This window comes from Ischnura elegans, chromosome 12 (assembly GCF_921293095.1).
Source record: "Ischnura elegans chromosome 12, ioIscEleg1.1, whole genome shotgun sequence".
NCBI lineage: Eukaryota > Metazoa > Arthropoda > Insecta > Odonata > Coenagrionidae > Ischnura > Ischnura elegans.
Genome location: NC_060257.1, coordinates 66,263,684 through 66,278,311, shown reverse-complemented (window position 1 = coordinate 66,278,311; position 14,628 = coordinate 66,263,684). Strand labels below are relative to the sequence as shown.

Here is a 14,628-nt window from a genome sequence, read left to right as displayed (position 1 = left end):
CGCATGCGCACATAGCCGCCCGAACCCGTTCTCCGACTATAGCCCTTCTCCTACTATGTTTTGCCTCCCCTCCGTGGCCGAAGCCGGCCGGAGAGCGGCGATCGTCGCGTATGTGAGCTCTCGGGGTTAGAGGCGACTGAGGGAGGGGAAGTCGAGGCGAGGGGAAACGGGCCCGTGGTGGGGGTTGAGACCCCGTTGGAGGGGGCGAACTAGGTACACGGGGGCGGAGGGCTTCAGTGGTAGCGGTGGGGCCGTAGCGGGCAGAGTTCTGCGTTGTGTGAAGTGTTTGTTCCGAAGACCCCGTATAGTTTTTTTCGTTCAGGAGGATAAGTGTCCAGACGATCCCAGCCTGGCTATATCGCGTTGTAGTCCTAGCCTATTGTTCACCTGTTTCGCATCAAGCTTGGGGCCAGCGTGAGATCGTACTCCAGTATCCTATTTTACACGATCCTGTTCGGTATACAAGCAAGTTTTCCAGAGATCCAGGAAGTAAGAAAAAGTCGTGTTCTAGGATTCTTGGATCCAGCTCTGTTTTGTCTAATTATTCACGTGGTTCTCAAGTTTTTCGCAGAGGAAGAACTAGGCGTGTTTATAGGATTCTTGGATCCGGCTAGGTTTTGTTTGTTGTTTTTTTATTGTAAGTTTTCTACAGACGTCGCGGAAGATATAACCGTGTTGGTGGTTTGTTGTGTTCACGTTGTTGAAGTCTTCTTCAGCGTATATATATATTATACGTTCCTGGACCATCATATACCCTGGTGCTGTCCCGTTTCGACAACTTTATTGGACCCACCCACGAATGAACCGCTGCGACGGCGCCTCCTGAAGGTTCCCCGGGGGCTGGAGACCGATCTGGGGGTGGTTACGCCGCTAGCACGGCAGCCGCGACCCACCCTGAGGCCTCCGGCCTCCACCACCGCCTCCAAGCCGGCGGAGCGCTGACGGAGGCGGCGGAGCACCCGGCGTACGTCCGGAGCATTTCTCGGCACGAGAGCGGGTCTTGCCTCCCAGCGAGGCGACCCCAGACGGCCGCCTTCAAGCTGGCCGACCACGGGCTGAGGGCGGAGCCCAACGCCTTCCGACTCTTCTCGTCCGTCGTCAACCTCGTGCCCAGCAAAGCGGTCAAGATTTCGCCCTCCAAGCTGGAAGATATGTCGGAGCAGCCGCAAAGTAAGTTGGACCTAAACGGTGCGCCGTGTACCTAATCATACGACGTTGCATTTGACGGCTTGCGAGAATGTTTTGATTGACAAAACGGGAGCTAGATGGTGTTTTGTTTCGTTTTTACCCTGCCGTGACGAGTGTTCCTTGTTGCCACAAAACCGCGGAATACATTCCACGGTTTTGTGGCGCTTATTAAGCCCTGAGGTTATTAATATACGGTGACCAATGTGATATTTTGTTTAATTGAATCCTTAACGTCACTCTGTGGCATTGTGTTATATATTTGCCGAATAAACTTTGTAGTTAACGAAGGTATAGCTTACTTAGTTGTGGTATAAGAACAAATTTGACTAAAACAGCTTTGGTAAGGGGATGAAACTAGTTGTAGCAAAATAGTAAAGCTCCTCATTTGAAATTTACGAAATTCTGTGCATAAGTATTCGTCAGTAGTACAGTAATACCTTGTGTCGTCTCGTTACTGTTACTAGTTGAGTTAGTTTCATTAGTTCACCATCAGTGATGGTGTTTTTACGGCAAAATCACGACGCTTCTGTTTTAGCATCTGTCAACAATTATTTTAATATTTGTGAGTAGACCCCAGTAAGGCATTACTGCTGCATGCATAGGCCTATTGCGATGCGGGAAATGGACAGTTCTCTCATTTATTTGACGGAATAGTAAGCATGGGGCCCAGGATACGCTAACTGATTAGTGAGTTGATTCAACACTGACAGTCGCCATATACTTACTACCTATTCTTCTTCGTGGTTGAATTTTCGAGGGAGTGTAGACTATAGACACGATCATTTGCCTTGCACTGCAAGTTATACTAGATTCAGCGTAAACCTATACTTAAACTGATTTTTATTTTTCTTTCCGCCGAACATGTATTGAGCAGAATTAGCTCCTAATCTATTATTAATATATATTATGATTATACCTTTACTGCTATTGACGCGGTACATTGGTTTTCAAGTTTTACTCTAGACGATATCCTGCCCGTCCCTTGTGTTAGGCAAAGTATGGAGCGGCATTAGGGACCTTGATCTGTGTTGAAAATTTTATTATACCCGTTGAGAATAGGTATAATAAAATAAATTTATAATTAAATATAATAAACAGAAACTAGAAATTGCCGATATCCCATTCAGATCGTGACCATACGGTTTAAGTTCCTTTGATTGTTCAAGATTATTATCGTAATCTAATGTCATGAGCTATTTATTTTTACTGGTGACCTTTTTGTTTGTTGTCATCTACCATGATCAAATTTCACTAACTCATTATTAACTTTGTGGTATTCCATTGTAAGTTTTCTTGGATATTACACTATTACTTATACTTACCACTTCTTTTTTACTTAACGCGACCTGGGTTTTGATGAATTATCATCATCAACAGGCGCAAATTATGTTCATAAACTTTCACACATTTGATCTATCAATATGAAGATGATATATCAATATTATGATATAATGGTTATGGTATATCAATGATAATATCTATAATGATATATCAGTTATGATCATAATTCGCGCCTGAAGGTGAAGATAATAAATCGAAACCCAGGTCGCATAATATAAAAAAGAATATGTATAAGTAATAGTGTGATATCCAAGAAAACGTATCTACCATTATGCTAAATTGTCGAGAGAGTTTATTAGTGACATGGGCTTTTGTTCTTGGGCTACGAGTGTTAGTAGATTGTCAACGCAAGCGGATTCTTATTCTCGGTACATATTCTTTTTCGCGTTCTAGAGGCGTGCATAATTCCTGAGCGTATAGCTAGTTGAGTGTCTTGACTGCATTTAGTTCTTTCCACACGAATCTAAAGTTATCACAGTTTTCGCGATCCTAAACTGCATTGGACTCAGAGGGGTCCATGGGTCTCTCGGCTTATGGGGCCCGTACAGGCACACCCCCCTCGCCTTTTCTCTTGCGACCCTATAGTTCAGTCGCATTGGTTGGTTATAGTGCCTTAGGGCAAATTCTGCAGGGCTTTATCCAAGCTGAATTTTTCTTATAAAAAACACCAGAGAGAAAGTTTCTTGGTAAATTATGGTGAAAATTTCACTTTCTTTAATTAGCTAGAGCTCAAGCAAAGGCATAGTTGTGATTTTGATTTAGATGCAATTTATGAAAGTAAAATCTAAAATAATTAATGATTTCATATCGATATGATAGTTAGTTTCAGTTTTTGAAGGGTTTAAACTTCGTGATTGCGTGGAAAGTGCCTTAAAACGCGTAAAAAGTGTAAATTTATTTAATTAAATGATAATTAGTGTCTGCACAACAAATGAAATGAGCTACAGTTTGATATATATCACTTTGCAATCGCTTCAACTGAGCTGGGCTATTTCAAACTCGGTCATTTATACTTATGAAATAGATTGTTGGTGTTGTTTTGCGGCTCTTAGTCTATTATACTTCTCAGTCTTTCGTGTTCACTCTTGTACTGTGAAAATTTCACTTCATAAACGCAAATTGGGAGACACTTGATAAAATGTTTGCATATCTTAACAGAAACTATCACTGCTTAGTGGGCATAGTCAATTTTGAAAGTATCAATAGTAATGCATTTTTTGTTCAGGGTTTTGCAATAACTTGTTACCGCGTATTCTTTTGTTCTCGAAGCTTTTTTATTATATTAATTTCGTCATGTACAAATGCATTCTCTTTTTTCGTGTACAAACTCCTATACGCAGGGGAAAGTTTTTAGACAATAATAACATTGCATGATTTGTGAGTGTAGTTAAAAGTGGAACAGAGATCATGAATTCATTAACCTGCTGCATCGTACAATTTTTTAGCCGCGAATATTGTAAATTTCGTTGCAGGTAGGTATAGCAAAGGATCTTTTTCTCGAACTAGATACGTGTATGATTTTAGGCTAATAGTATTTGTATTGGCAGTTCTATACATTCAATTCATGAAGAATCCAATTCATTAGAGGCACTGGAATGTATTCCAAATGCGATCCAACAGTAGTCCAGCCTATAACCGAAGGATAAAACGAGCTGAGGTCGTTCTGCTGCACTCCATTCATGCAGTGGTCCATTCCGTAGTTAGCCTACGTTTCTTATTTTGCGGCATTCAATAAATATTATCCCGTACTTAATAGTGTAAATTGAAATACCTCATATGACAATGCATAAATTCTTAAGGATTATGTTCAAAGTAGTCGTATCAATGTCATTTTTGTTGTAAATACCTAATAATCACCGCCTGTAAATACGGGATAAATGAGTAATTTGAAACGCACTGTATCCGAAGTACATCAATATTTCGGTACAATATCTATTCGCTGTACTCAGTGAACCGTCTCACAGGTTTCGTGTGGCCAAATTATCGTCGAATATATTAATATAACTGGTTTATTATCTAATTTGACTGACAGTATTTTAACAACTCTGATTTTTCGCGAATAAATATGCCTATCTACACACGTGCTGTCTTTGTGGCATATCGCTTATCATAAGTCCACCAAGACGTGGCATGCGTCCACTTGTTTTTGGAGGTGTCGATAGGAGAAATGATCTGGAGACGACTTCATTCAAATAACTGTAAATTGACAATCTTTTAGTGATTCTGCGCGCAGCGGTTTTGACATTTTAATTCGAACTCCGTTAATTTTCTATGTTAAGCTAAGTATGCATTATTTCTGGAAGGACTTCCTAAGTCACTTTGTTGAATTTTGATACCTTGATTCTCACGAAAAATAATGCTTTAAGCCAACTACACAGATGTTAATAAGAATTACAAGCTAAGTTTGTCGAAGCTTAGGTCAGAAAAGAAACAAGTGTGTGTGTAATTGACTAAAAGCATTTTTTTTCCGCGAGACTTCCAGGGTGCATTGTTCATGAAAACTTCGTATTTCTCAATGAATTCTAAGGCAGGCTTTAGAATAGATTACCTTATCGTATTTCCGTTTACCTTCATCGATTTACCAATTCCATAACCTGCATGGCATTGGTGTTGAATGTCGAAAAATTTGGTGTAGTCATTGCGGGAGAATAAAATGTCTTAATTTTGATTACCTATCAATTACTTTCACGATGGGAAGTGTAGTGTAAATCGATGTATTGTTTTATATGAATCTTAGGAGTGATAGGTAGCCCAAGGAAGACACTGGCCCGCATAACCTAAATGTGAGAGTTTCACTTAATTGTGTCTTAGCTTAGCAAGAGCTCTACCTTCTCCTATCAAAACCAATCTTCGGGGTGAATAACTAAGTGAGAGATATATGTACTTAATATAATTAATAGTTCCGTAGCTTAAGTATTCATAGCCCTGAAAGAAATCCTGATAGTGAGGCTACTTGTTTCACACTAAAATTATTAAATAGGATTTAGTTATCTTAAGGTATATCGTGGATAATACCATGGTGTGATATCGCATGCCAACATTTTCAGCCATACTGGTATCTACTGAGCACTAGATACAGATTCCTGCCGCGCTTCTGTGCTCATAACGAGCTGTGCCGAAAGTACTTGGGGTCCTGTGTGATCAAATGTACCTAATGATTTGCTGTCCATTCCTACCGCGGCTGTTTAGTAATGAAAATGCACTTGTATTCCAACGGAATATATTTCATTAGAGAGGAGGCCCATTTATCTGGGTGTTCGCCGGGTTGTGCCGCGGTATTAGTTACGGCTCTCATGTTGCGTATTTGGATGGAAATATGTACGCCTACACATTGATTTTCCCTGATTAATATGCCAACGGGTTCCCAGACATGCAAAGTTAACATTGAGTGAAATTATTTTCATCAAGCGTACTCGAAAACTAAATAAGTCAGATTTTCTTTAGACTCATTTTGGCGGAAATCCATACGAGCATTAGCGAAGCTTGGCTTAATACCTAGTTGTTCTTACGCATAATATTTAACTTCGAATCCTTTAGTGCGCTCATTGTTACCCCTGGTTTAATCAGACAGTCCCGAGTTTGTTCGATAAAGTCACACTACTGGTGTTGGAGAACGTCAATTGCTCACTAAAATATCAATGCCATTGTAGTTAACCATTCTCCTTGTGATAATGAATGTTAAAATAGTGACTGAATGATCTTTGCGTAGGAATCGCCGAAGATAATGAACTGAATACTAGGCAAGAATGTTTAGTGATTCCACGTGCGTCTTTGATTGGTGTCATTTGTATGAGTTTTCCTGAATATTTTTTACCATTGGTCTGAGGAAAACGGCTTTCCTGAAATGGGTGTCGCCCCTCATATTTACTTAATGCTTATTTAAAAATTATGATGTACCTCACATTTATTTACCGGATCAAACGTAGAGTTAGTCTTTTCATAAATATTGATCGGTCTTTAATGTAGTATTTTCATTTAAGTGGTTTTCATACTGTCTCTAAATGTGAACTATTATATGAACTGCGAAAATAATTACGCATTTCGTTTGGGAAAATAATGAAATAGTTTTTGAAGAATATGAAGTATAATAAGTTTTTCTTACTTATATTCTGTAGCTTAAGTTACGAGGTTGTCCAGGTGTATAATTTTGCGTTGGGGCTAGGAGTGAAGATTGACTTTGATTCTAGAAACTGCATAGTTTTTCAGATTCAATTTTTAAGTGCATTAAGATTCATTAACTTCTAAAAATGCCATGTCAAGTTGTAATATCTTTGTTATTGTTCAATCAGTGATTCGGCACATATATTTGGGTGAAGTCTAGTATGGCATTCCCACTGGTAAGTTGATCAGGCACAGCCGACGTCTCAATGACTAAACGTCGGTATTGTCTTGTCATCTTACAAACCAATTCAAATTTGCGTATATGATTTTCCTATATTCTTCGTCTCTTCTAAAACATATTCTTCCATTTATACCCATAGTTATGTACTGTAGGAAGCTATCTTTTGTTAATCTCTCGGTCCGGCTGTACTAAAATGGCATTCGCCATCGGACTAATGATTTGGCTGATCAAGGTTACCCGCCTTCACTTCAGATAACTCGTAGAAATTCTAAATTGAATATTTACGTGCCTCTGCACGATTGGGTAATCAAAAATATCATTGAGACTAATAATAGAAATCGAATTGTATTGTTTTTAAGAATATGTTTGCGGCTCTTGCAAATTTCATTTGGCTTCATAGGAAATATCGAAATGAAGACACGCGTACTCGATATCTTTTCAGTCAAATTGTGGTATCTATGCATTTAGTACATTGTATCTTCTTACTTCAGTGTGTTCAAATACCGCGTCACATGTACAGAAACTTACTAAATTGAAGCGTTATCGCATATTTTATCGCGCAGATTTTTTTCTGCTCCTCCTGTTAGTCACTCTGGAAATATTATCAGTAGTTGTCTGGGTCAGAAGAAACTATCATAATCTCAGCGCACGTGAAAACCGTTCAGAAATTATCAAACGTTAGTTAATTGCCCTCTTTGTCACAGGAAGCATATTAGCATGCGCGCTCATTCGACTGTCTTATCGAAATGATTTGAAACTAGGGTGGATATGCATGTTCTTAGCGTTTATCAGGACTCTTCACCGCTTGTCAATTTTTTCCTCTTTCTAGCGAAAAGAAGGGGAGACAAACTGTATAATCTTTATTTGCGGTTGATAGAAAACTATGTTGCCCATTACTAAATGACCAATTATGGCAAATATGTGATTAAAATATGTCAATTTCACTCCGCTGTGAACTAACATAAAGTAAGACTAATTCGAAGATATTTTTTAAGCTTCATTCGATAAATGTTTTGAGTTACATCAGGGTTTTCAAGGATATATTTCAATACTTCGATTTTCGTCTTGAGCTCTGTACCTGGTTATGGACTCCATTTCCGCCGAGACGGAGATGAATTCTCAACTAAACAATCTTTGCCATTCTTTACGCAAAGTACAAGAAATAATTTTCGGTACAGTTGAATAGAGATCAAGTATTCACCAAAATCAAAATTTCGTTCATTATAAGATCACGTCCTTATGTTTTATGATTACATTCTCATTGATTGGAATTAGTGGGAAATCGTTAATTTTATGAATTTACGCAGTCGCCCGTTCAGAAGAATAATTATATTAAACATGGCTCTGGGTAGTCTTGTGCTGTCGCACTGAGCAGAAAGAGCCAGTTCGGATAAGGTATGTTTCAGGTCATTATTTCCACGTTTAGTGACTGGTGTTGTATTCTTGTATTCACATTATACCTTTTGAAAAGTAAAAAGGATACCATCTGTTTGAAGACAAAGAAATTTTAGCCGTTCTTATCAATGCAGTCTTTATTTTCAAAGCGTATTGAAGCGTGATTTTGTTCCTCGGCTGCGTAGTAACCTTCCGGACATCATTAAATTTGATTCAAATGAAAATTAAACCCTTTGTGAGTTGTTGAGAGGGTCGATTGGTGAAATCATCGGCTATAAATCCATCTGGTATAACTTCTAAATATTCATGGCACCGTGAATGCGCAATTCAATCTTTTTGAATGGTATCCTCTTGCAGAAATCAATAGCGTATTGTGGCTGAAAAAAATGGCGAATAGTTTGATGAACTACTTTTAATGGTGAACTTAAGAAGGTTATAACCTTTGTCGTACATCATTTCATTGTTTATTTTTATAATACAACCAGTTTAGTTCATTTTTTTGTGCTTTCAAATTGAGCGGCTGAATACGTGATGTTCTTTTAACCCGATGAATTTCCTCTGCCGTCATAACATGCGTCTAACATAGCGCAAAAAAAGTATTTGATATATATTACCTTATTCGATTCCTCGCGAAATATCCTTTTTTTTAGTAAGTAAATATCATGCCCACAAAGTAAAAGATATATAATAGCACTAAATTTTCTCGTTAGCATTTGTCGTAGATGGTGTTTGTGATAGAAAAAAAATAAGATCGAGAACTTTTTGTTGCTAAAGAAGATTTAAAATGGAATTGTAAATCATGTAAGAGCGGAGATTGGCGCGTTTTTCGATGACATTCTTCATTTTCGGTTTCCACAGCAAACGACGCGGTAGTAACAAAATATAAAGAATTGAATTTATAAATCTTTCAACTGTTAATCATTTGAGCTCAACGCTGCGAAGGCATGCATACTACCGTGATTTTGCCTATAATGCCCTTTCAACGAAGAATTTCAAAGTAAAATAGTGATTTTGAATAAATCGTCCTCATCATCCGATTGTGTCTACGCACAAGGCATAGCGATCTTCTATGCATCTCTGGTCTCTCTGAAGTGTTCTTTATCGTATTATCTGCCTCTCCAATTTCTGAATACTTGAGAATGCACCGACTAATCGCGTGTAATTGTGGCGGGATACCTCGTGATCTTATTCTTTAATGAAAAATTCGATAAGGCTTACGTTGACGACGTAGTTATATCTGAAAACTCCACCCTTCTTAGAAATCATCTGAGACGTTATCGGTTGGACATTCTTATCGTGGGATTCTCCAAACTTGTCGGCGACCTCAAAGACTCCTTCGGGCTCCATGCTATCTATGATTTTTTTTGGAATCGAACTTAAGTAAATAACCCGATTATTTGAGCTTGCGTGATTGTTTGTTTAGGCATCTTTCAATGATTTTCAACCCAAATATGAACAATTTATTTGACAAACCCTTGCCTCCGCGTTAGTAGCCATAAAACTGACGATTTAGGTGTGTTAAGAGGATACTGTTAGCTGCTATTAATTATATAGGCAAAGTTATATCTGTAAAAATTCCTATCATAATTGTAATATTGAACGTATCCCATTGTATCCATTGCTATTTTCGATGCCCTAGAAATCTAGCCTCAGCTGCCTTACCTACGAGGTTAATCTCTAAATGGATGGCGATGGCCGATAGTTTTCAATACATGGAATTTTGACATTAATTTTAATGAGTGTTCAATCTCTGTTCATAATCTTCCATCCTCTCTTCTCATTTTTGCTCATTTTCATACTTTGTTAAATATGTCATTAATGCTTTTGCGTTTGTGTCAATCCCTCTATAAAGGGATGATTATTTCTTCAAATGAATACCATTTTGGTGTTTTTTAATCTTATTGTTTGAGAAACTAATCCGGATGTAGCCATCATAACCAATGGTTCCAATGATTTAACTCGTTTCCTATCGAATGCGTTTTATCTTCCGCCTACGACCTGCAAATTCGGTATTAAGATCCTCTGAGTACCTATTCAATGAATTTATAAGCATAAGTATGTCTGGAGCGTACCTATACACGGTTTTAATCTACTTATGCAGTGGTTAGAACCACTTATTTTTTTATTTCATTGTATTTCATAGGACTATTTGCATGAAACGGGCAGTATGGGAGCATTATTCTTGCTTCGTAATCATTGTTGCAACGATGTGTCGCTATATGTTTGCTGAAAAGCAACTATACCAGTCAATATCACTAGTATATGAATGGTGAGATAAAACGTATCCCTGGTTTTGTATGAACTTGCCTATGATGGTGCATTATCATCTTTACGTCCATCATGCATACATCTATTAGTTTGTGAAATAAAATGCTTTTCGTGAAACAAAGCAGTGGAAAATTGCAAGAGGGAGTATTTTCTAAAACTGAAGTAAACCATCGCAGGTTGCATTGTTTCACCTCGGTGTGAGAACATGTTGTAATATCGGAAGACACTGTATCTGATTAATTGCTTATGGAATATTGTGGTGTGTTCCCCAATCAATTCTCAGATAAATAAAGAGCTTAGTAAGTATGTAATTTCTCTGCGAATTCGCTATCGTGTGTGCTGAATGGCTGATGAAAACCTCTTCATAGAAGCTTCATTGAAGTTAAAATTTATTTTCTCTTTGATAGCAGTGTTTTTGGCCGCGAAATCTCGGATGATTGGATAACCATATTGTCAAGTTACTCTAAATTGGTTTTTGCCCTTATTTTCTCTAAACGTGTTCTTGACTATTTAAGTCTGTAATGGGTACGTGTGTTTTAATTTTTTAATTCGAGTATAATGTTGTATTTTAGAGGGTAGGGATAATGAATCATACAACCGCGTGGTGATGAATGCATTATTCCGTGTTTTCACCAGCGATTGTTCATTTCTCATATGCTTACTGTTGAATTTTCTATTTATTACCAGTGATGAATTGGTATAGAGGTCGAATGTGAGTGTTAATCGCGCATACAGGTGCGACGATATTCATGACACACCGTTCTCCGTTAGTAATAATTAATCGAATCAGATATGTTGGTGGTTATCGGTGTCTGCCTCATTAATTAACATCATTCATATTTATGTAATCTGACCATTTCTCTGTAGTTTTCAATCACGCTTCGTCGTCTTATGTTTCATATGTAACGGTTCAAACCGCGAGAGCCGCCCGCTCGCCTCTCGTTCGATATCTCCCCGTACATATGATTGTTAACTCTCCACTCCCCCAAAATAGAAAATTGCCCCTACGGAGACTTACCGTATCCGGGCTTAAAATAAAGTTCCCCAATTGTTCGTGCCTGCACGCACACTCACTTACAACAGGATTTAAGGAAACCGTGGCAATAGCAAAACAAATAACTTCAATGACATCCCTTTTACAATTGATGTTTAATAACTGAACTACCATAGGTTCCAAAATTTACACTGACACTAAAGCATTCCCCAAACACACACAATAAATCCCCGTTCCAAAATCCATCGGCGTCACCTCCAACATGAAATATTCACCTTCGGCTTCTCCTTCAAAATTACAAAAGCACTTTCTCAATGATTATAAAAAATTGATGTTTCCAACAACAAAATATACCCACGCTCTTTGGCGAATGAGCAACGTAAAAAATAGTGACATCAAACTTACACAAAAAAAACTTTCCGTGCAAAGCAAGTATAAATTGGGCGTTAGTCTGGTCAAGTGGCCACCCGTCTTGAGGTCGGGCTCAATGATCCGCCAAATGACACTAACATTCAGATATTATGCTCAAACTTCACCACGTGCCGCACTTAAGTCTTGCAGGGCCGTGACTAAGACCAGCTAACAGTAAATTCACGCCGAAGTCTTCGTCAGCCTTAACACTTCTGTTAGAATGTGTTAATTATGAATTTAATTTTTTCCTCTCTTGAGAAAATCTTGTATTTTTTTTATGTTCTCTCCGTATACTAATCTAATTCAATGCCTTCCTCTTCTTAGAGACCAGAAATTCTAATGAATTTCCTTCCTTTTCACATTCGGTATTCCTATCCACAAGAGTCTACCTGCTGGATGAATACCGATGAAACCACGATTTCGTTATGATATGCAATGGCTTAAAAATACAATGGCTCGCGCATAAATACGATGGTTTCTTAGTTGCAGCACCAATTACCAGCGGGAAAATCTAGTTTTGCGTTTCCCAAGTAAAATCGCCCGGCATTTTAATTGCTGTCCTAAGAGAAAATCATTGTAACGTGCATATTTTAAATAGTATCGATGCTTATCCAGGTTGGTTATCTTTCAAACTATTTGTTTAGGAATGTCCATGTAATTATTGTAACGTGCATATTTTAAATACTATCATTACTTATCTAGGTTGGTTACATTTCAAACTGTTTGTTTTATAATTCATTTGGCCATGCTAGTATTGAAATAGTTACATTATGGTAAAAAGTTTGCATAATGATCTGCTGCCTTCTGCAATTTTCTTTGGAAATGGCCAACGAGCTCGCGGTAACACGAAGTTGTCGATAACGTGAAAAATGGATACTTTTTATGTATTCCATCACACGACTAGTTAGTATTTATTGTTTATCTTTTTACTTTATACCCATCGCTGATATAGCAATGATGTGTTTCAACGCTCAACGGCTGATTTTCAATCAGTTTCCTGTTTAAAATTCTGATTCTTGAAGAAGGTAGTAAATTTGTCGAAACGTAGGCGAATAATTAAGCATATGAAATCAATTGGCCTGTTCCCTCAATATAAAAAGGTGGAGCTGGGTTGTCAAAGATATTTTTCAATAATAGTATTAAGTAATGAAAGCCAAGACCAACTTAAGGAGTACTTGTTAACAATTGCGTGCGATTTTCATTTCTTCAGTGCGACTCTGCGGGAATTGACGGCCGCAAGTTTTGGAATGAATTGATAAAATATTCTCGGGATGCAATTCTAGGGTTGTTTAAGGCCTTAAACAGACTCACCCAGTGACAAACCCTTCGCCTATAGTATTCGCCGTGAAAGCTTACGATCTTTTGAAATGAAGTTTGGGATATATCCATGATGAAAACTACAAATGGTAATTTCCACACTTAAATATAAAAACTCAACTACTGACCATGATTTCACATTCAATATCATTTTCAAGGGCTGGAAATGTTAAAGAACGTGGAAACCATGGTCGGTATTTGAGGTAAATAAGTGTGGACATATCTTTTGTAGTTTTAATCATGGGTATATCGAACTTTCACAAATACAAGCCTGAAACGATGTTATACGTGAAGTGTGGGAGCCAGCGGCTTAGTTTCCCATTCGGCAGATATACCATGTTCCGTATCTTCCGTCCGCACCGTTGGGCTCTTTCTTCTCCGGCACTTCCGCGGTGATCGTCGGGTAACCAGGCCGCCGCGGCGCGGACAGCCTCCCTCCCGGCCGATTGCTGGCTCAAGCACCGCCATTCGACGCATTGGAAGGCTTCCCGCGTCAAACTGGCCCGCCCAGACTCCAGTGCTACCTAATCCCGTAGTCTCTCTTGCCCAACAATCGCCGTCCTGTGTGAATTCCGTCCCATTTCCTCGATGGCGCCACTACCGTTTTACTTGTTTGCGGCGTTCGTCGTCAGTTTGACCGCCCGTACCGAGCTGTTGTCATCCCGGTGTTTGCGTTGGTGGCTCCACGGATGGCGGGAAGTCAGTGGAGAGAAAGACTAAAGGGAATTTGGGAAGAGGAATTGCGTACCTTCCTTTGTTTGATGATCGCTTCTCTCTCTCCGTCTCTCGCGTTTATTTCGTCAACGTTAAACGTGCGCCGAGGCAAACAAGGATAAACACGGGAGGCAAAGTCAGCATGCGGGAACACGCGGACGAGCAAACTCGGCGGTTTGCTCAGCGCTGCTCGTTTAAACGTCCGGCCCTGCCCATCTTGTTTTAGGCATAACGGGACGACGGAGTGTCAACAGCAGCCAGCAGCGAGCTATTCTCGTGTGGCAATCGTCATTTTCATCGCATCCTCAGCGCTGGTACGCTTCGTATAGCGTTCATCTTGCGATGGGATCGTCTTAAGGACGTTGATTCTAAGAGCGAAGTAATATAGGTCGTTTTGATGAAATTTCCAAAAATTCTCTGCAAGTTGTTACGAACTATCTCATCTCTCACAAGTTATTCTCGTGTAGCCATTGTCATTTTCATCGCATCCTCAGCGCTGGTACGCTTCGTATAGCGTTCATCTTGCGATGGGGTCGTCTTAAGGACGTTGATCCTAAGGACGAAGTAATATAGGTCGTTTTGATGAAATGTCCAAAAAATTATCTGCAAATTATTACGAATTATCTCATTTCTCACAAATTATTCTCGTGAAGCAATC

At 38.9% G+C, this 14,628-nt stretch overlaps 1 protein-coding gene across 2 annotated transcripts in view; it reads left to right on the top strand.

Moving 5' to 3' along the window:
• Positions 1-248: 248 nt before the first annotated feature.
• The window catches only part of LOC124169159 (insulin gene enhancer protein ISL-1), a 420,525-nt gene continuing 406,145 nt past the window's right edge, over positions 249-14,628 (top strand). For both annotated transcript variants that reach the window (XM_046547670.1, XM_046547667.1), the window contains exon 1: positions 249-1,170. In XM_046547670.1, the coding sequence (XP_046403626.1) occupies positions 1,152-1,170 (19 nt within the window). In that variant the 5' untranslated portion in view covers positions 249-1,151. The remainder of the gene's footprint in view (positions 1,171-14,628) is intronic.